The sequence below is a fragment of the Gossypium hirsutum genome, chromosome A05 (assembly GCF_007990345.1).
Source record: "Gossypium hirsutum isolate 1008001.06 chromosome A05, Gossypium_hirsutum_v2.1, whole genome shotgun sequence".
Classification (NCBI taxonomy): Eukaryota; Viridiplantae; Streptophyta; class Magnoliopsida; order Malvales; family Malvaceae; genus Gossypium; species Gossypium hirsutum.
Genome location: NC_053428.1, coordinates 30105595 through 30111194, shown reverse-complemented (window position 1 = coordinate 30111194; position 5600 = coordinate 30105595). Strand labels below are relative to the sequence as shown.

At 35.8% G+C, this 5600-nt stretch overlaps 1 protein-coding gene across 1 annotated transcript; it reads right to left on the bottom strand.

The window, feature by feature from the left end:
• Nucleotides 1-3106: 3106 nt before the first annotated feature.
• LOC107896036 (uncharacterized) lies at nt 3107-4235 on the bottom strand. Its single transcript, XM_041112162.1, has 3 exons — nt 4053-4235; nt 3668-3892; nt 3107-3315 (listed from the first exon to the last, which is right to left on the bottom strand). The coding sequence occupies exons 1-3, from the start codon at nt 4091-4093 to the stop codon at nt 3183-3185; spliced, it is 399 nt and encodes a 132-aa protein (XP_040968096.1). The 5' UTR covers nt 4094-4235; the 3' UTR covers nt 3107-3182.
• Between the last annotated feature and the right edge of the window lie 1365 nt (nt 4236-5600).

Here is a 5600-nt window from a genome sequence, read left to right as displayed (position 1 = left end):
AGTGTTATATAAAAAAAGGAAGGATCAAGTACTGTTAAGATGTGTGGATGCTGTGGAAGCCAAGAAAATTTTGGAAGAAGTCCATGAGGGTATTTGTGAGACGCACGCCAGTGGTTTCACGATGGCCAGACAGATCATGAGATTTGGGTACTATTGGCCCACCATGGAAGGAGATTGTATTGATCATGCCAGGAAGTGCCACAAATGCCAAATTTACGGAGACAAAATACACGCGCCTCCTTCACCTCTTCACGTCATGACCTCTCCTTGGCCGTTTTCCATGTGGGGTATGGATGTTATTGGGCCAATATCACCAAAGGCTTCTAATGGGCATCGCTTCATCTTCGTAGTAATTGATTACTTTACCAAGTGGGTGGAGGCTGCTTCATATGCAAATGTCACGAAAGCAGTAGTCAGCAAATTCTTGAAGAAGGAAATCATTTGTCGATATGGAATGCCTGAGAGGATCATATCCGACAATGCGATGAACTTGAATAATAGCACAATAGCTGAAGTTTGTAGCAAATTTAAAATTAAGCATCATAACTCATCGCCTTATCGTCCCAAAATGAATGGTGCAGTGGAGGCGGCCAATAAAACATTAAAAGGATTGTGGGGAAAATGACTGAAACCTACAAGGATTGGCATGAGAAATTATCATTTGCTCTCCTTGCCTATCGAACATCTGTTAGAACTTCTACTGGGGCAACGCCTTTTTCTCTGGTTTATGGAATGGAGGCAGTATTACCCATTGAAGTTGAAATCCCTTCTTTACGGGTGTTATCTGAGTTACAGTTGGATAAAGCCGATTGGATCCAATCTCGGTACGATTAGTTGAACCTAATAGAGGAAAAGAGGCTAAGAGCTATTCACCATAGGCAAATGTACCAGAAACGAATGATGCGAGCCTATAATAAAAAGGTTCGCCCCCGAGAATTTCGTGAAGGGGACTTGGTACTAAAAAAGATTCTTCCTATGCAAAAAGATTTTAGAGGAAAATGGATGCCAAATTGGGAAGGCCCTTATGTTGTAAAGAATGCCTTTTCTGGTGGAGCTTTGATCCTATGCGAGATGGATGGCAAAAGTTTACCAAATCCTGTAAACGCAGACTCCGTCAAGAAATACTTCACTTGAAAGAAAGGGGAACCAAAGTGAAAACCCGTGAAGGGCGCTTTGCTTCCTAAAAAAAAAAACTTTGGGGAGGCTAAGGTGAAAACCCGTAAAAGGCACTTTGAGACCAAAGAGGGCTTGAGTCGAAAACCCAGAAAAGGCGACTCAAGTACTGGGCAGGATTGGAACATCAGGATTTGAGCGGATCAAATTTTGATCGGGGGCATATGATTATCTTGCTTTACTTGAACCAATAAGAAAGGATATGCAACTCTTGGAACATGGACAGAGTATTGCAGATCTCCTGAACACATGTCAAACTCAGAAGGGTCTTCGGAAAGTTTGTACAGAGGAACTCAAGCTGCGATAACTGGGGCACCTAGTTCTTATGTGTATTCTTGAAAATACATTCTTTTATTTTCTTTCTTTCTTCCTTTCTTTTTGTGAAAATGCACATTCTCAATCCACTTCTTTGTTAACCTTCTTTCGCCATCTTTGATGTTTTATTCGAGTTATGATCAGAACTAGCTTTATTCTTATCCATTGTTATGATCTTTTTGCAAGCATGTTGCATAGGAATAATGATTAACGAACTAATAAAACTTTCAGGAAAGAAGTTTTGCACATTACTCTGGAAAATTTCTAAATAATATAGGGACCTGAAACATGACTATTGTTTAGAAAATACCAAGTTTAAAGGGTGAAATATCTAAGAAGGAAGAGTCTAAGTTAAAGACTATCCTTTCAGATTTTGTTGTCTAAACATTGATTGAACAAAATGACAAGCTGTCGTGTTACAAAGCTTAAATGAACAAGCAAGCAATGATCATCAGGCAATAAGAAGAGGTTACCTCGGAGAAGAGAGCCTTCACTTGCGCATAAGACTTTGGTACGACACATTGAGAATGGTGTAGGAAACCAGAACGGTTTAGATCCTATATCCCCGAATTGTGATAAAAGAGGACAGAGGAAAAGCCACATATTTCTACCCTTAGATTACTGTGAGAGAATGATGGTACAAATTTTGGCGTCCCAGTGGATATAACTTTAAGGTTTACAATGGAGACAGTCTGGCTAAATGTTTCTTCAGAAAAGTCAGTCAAGCGAGAAGGCGTTGAAGCACGTCAGTCACAAAGCCTTAGTAAACTTCGAGTAATGACAACCTAAGCGAGATCATTCTCGGAAAAATAAAATTCTGCATTCATGCAAACACCATTCACATATGTCTAGTTAGGAGCATTTGTTTCATTTTGATCATGTCATCCTAATCATTAGGCATAATTAGGTTTATTATACAGGTCTTATCTCCCTGAGATTACAGTGGAGTAGACCGAAGAATTTCAGATCTTATCTCCCTGAGGTTACAGTGGAGCAGATTGAAGCCAGAGATCTTATCTCTCTGAGATTACAGCGGAGTAGATTGAAGCTAGTAATCCTATCTCTCTGAAGTTACAGTGGAGCGGATTAAAATAAAGGATATTATCTCTCTGAAGTTACAGTAGAGTAGATCACATCAGATTGAAGCCAGAGATCTTATCTCCCTGAGATTACAGTGGAACAGACCGAAAAATTTCAGATCTTATCTCCCTGAGGTTACAGTGGAGCAGATTGAAGCCAGAGATCTTATCTCTCTGAAATTACAGCGGAGTAGATTGAAGCTAGTAATCCTATCTCTCTGAAGTTACAGTGGAGCGGATTAAAATAAAGGATCTTATCTCTCTGAAGTTACAGTAGAGTAGATCACATCAGATTGAAGCCAGAGATCTTATCTCCCTGATGTTGCAGTGGAACAGACTGAAAACATAAATTTCGTTCCCTTGCGAAGAAGATTAAAGCTACAAATCAGATCGAAGCAACAAGGCACAGTGGACGGAATGAGGCTACCTGAAGAAGAGAAGTGTCAAAAAAAGTCAAGACTCGGCAAGACTAGGCAAAATTGGCCCTTTTGATGTCTTTGCTCTATTCTCGTTACACGAAAATGAGCAAAGAGGGGCAGCTGTAAAAGTCCATTTTTGCCCGGGCCCATACCAACAAAATAACCCAAATAATAAAACCCAAAACCTAAAATCAACCTAGCCCAACATCCAAGCCCAATCCCAAAACCCTAGACTCCCACTTGCCTCTTCCCATTCTCCCATGTTGTCTGCCACCAGCACCACTCCCACTCTCCCATGCTGTCTGCCACCACCATGCCTTTTGCCGCACCTGCAAACAAACAAAGGAAAATGACAAAAAATTGAGCAATAAACATTAACAGAATATTGTATTTTTTGCTATAAAAGCCACAAGCAAAATCGGACCAGGGAGGGGGAAAAAAGAGAAACAAAAAAAAAGGAGGGGGGACTTTTGTAACAAAAAAAGAGAAGATTCGGCTTTTGAAAAAATTGAAAGAAATAAAAAAGGCGGCTTTAGAAGGTGATTCACCTTGTTTTTTTTTCGTTTTCTTTATTTTCGTTCTATTTCGGTTTTTCTATAGTATTTCTTTCTCTTTTTTTATTATCATTCAATCAACACACATATATATAAGATAAAAAAATAAAAGTAAAAAGGAGTTTACCTGTTTCCGGCGGCGGTGGAAAGAGGAAGAACCGAAAGGTCTCTTTCGATTTTGGCCCTTTTCGCCGGGATTTCGGCTTTTCTAACCCCAGATCTGGACTCTATTCGCAAAAAGGAGAAAAAGGGAGCTTTTTTTGGTTTTCCGGCCACCGCGAACGGCGGCGTCGTCGCCGGCGTCCGGCGACCGGTGCGGTGGTCGATGGCCGGCAAAGGGGGCTCTTCCTCTCTTTTTACGGACACAAGAACAATAAAAACATAAACTTTGAATCGGAGAAGTAATTTTCGTTTCTTTATTTTTGTGTGTTTTTACATCTAGTTTGATTTCTTTTTATTTCTTTCTACTTACGAAAATAAAAACAAAAGAAATAAGGAGAGGAGAAACTCACCGGAGTTGGCCGTGACCGTGCCGCCGGGGTTTTTCTTCCATCGTCGGCCGTCGGTCTTGGTGGCGTGGTGGCACTCAAGGTGTTAAGAAACCCAAGTGTTGGGTGTTTGAAAAAAATGGTGGTTTGAAAGAAGGCAGAGCCTTTTTCCTCTAGCAAATTCAAAAAGTGAAAGAATAAAAATATAAAATATTTTTGGTCTTTTTTTCAATCATGAACGGCACATTAGTGGGGAATCTTGCACATGCTTGTCCTTAATGGGTAATTTATGCATTTAGTCCCTCCATATTGCGTTGAAATGAAATCAAACCTTTTATTTTTTTCAATTTGGGCCGCGAGTTTTGTTTCTGTTTCAATCAGGTCCTTTGACCATGTATGGTCCTTTGCGCTGAAACGTTGCACTCTAGGACTAGGGAATATTTCTCTTTTCAGTCCTTCCCTTTTCGCGCGCCTCACATTTTAATCCTTTACTCTATTTCATTTTTGATTTCAGCCCTGAGATTTCGTTTCCGTTTTGATTTAGTCCTATTATTATTATTATTATTATTATTATTACCTATTTGTTTATATTTATTTTATTTAAATTTTCGGCACATATATACATATACATGCGTATATTTTTGTGATATACATACATTGTTTTTATAACATATATACTTATATAGTTTATATATTTTACAACTTATGTACATATCTATATATCTATATATATATTTTCATTTTCCTAAATATATACATATTTATATATAATCTTTATAGTTTAAAATATACTTTTTTTATAAATCCGTATATACACACATATTACTATTAATTTATATACATACATATCCTTTTATTTTATAAGTATATATATTTTTATATGCACGTACATACATATTTTTGTATATCTTAATTTACATAAATATATATATACATTTTCAATATATTTTTTACATGTATCAAAATTAACGTATTTATTCGTATACATACGTATATTTTCATTATTTTTAAACTTTAATTTGTACATACATACTTTCTTTTATTTTTCAACATATATATATACTTACTTTTATATGTATTTTATTATTTTCATATTCCATAGTTTTATACACCCATATATATGTACATATTTTTATATATACACATTTATCGTTTCTTTTATATATTAAAATATACTTTATACATTTTGTTAATTTATATATATACATATTTTAGTTTATGTCTATATATATCTTTTTATATTTAATTGTATTTGTTACTTATTTATTTCATTTTCGTTATTATTTTGAATGAATATTTTAATTTATTTGTTTATATATATTGTTATTTTATATGATTGTAGGTATGACTTCTATTTATTTTATATTGTTGCTATTGCTCGTATTATTTTTTATTTTTATGTGTATTATGATTTTACCACGTATAACAACAATGTAATTTGCTTTCACATTTTTTACTACGATTTTCGTGTTTTATTTTACTCGATATAACAAAATTTGTTTTAAAAATATTTCGTATTTAGATTCGAAAGGATCGTACTCTAACTTACTGGGTTTCGATTTTCATAATAAA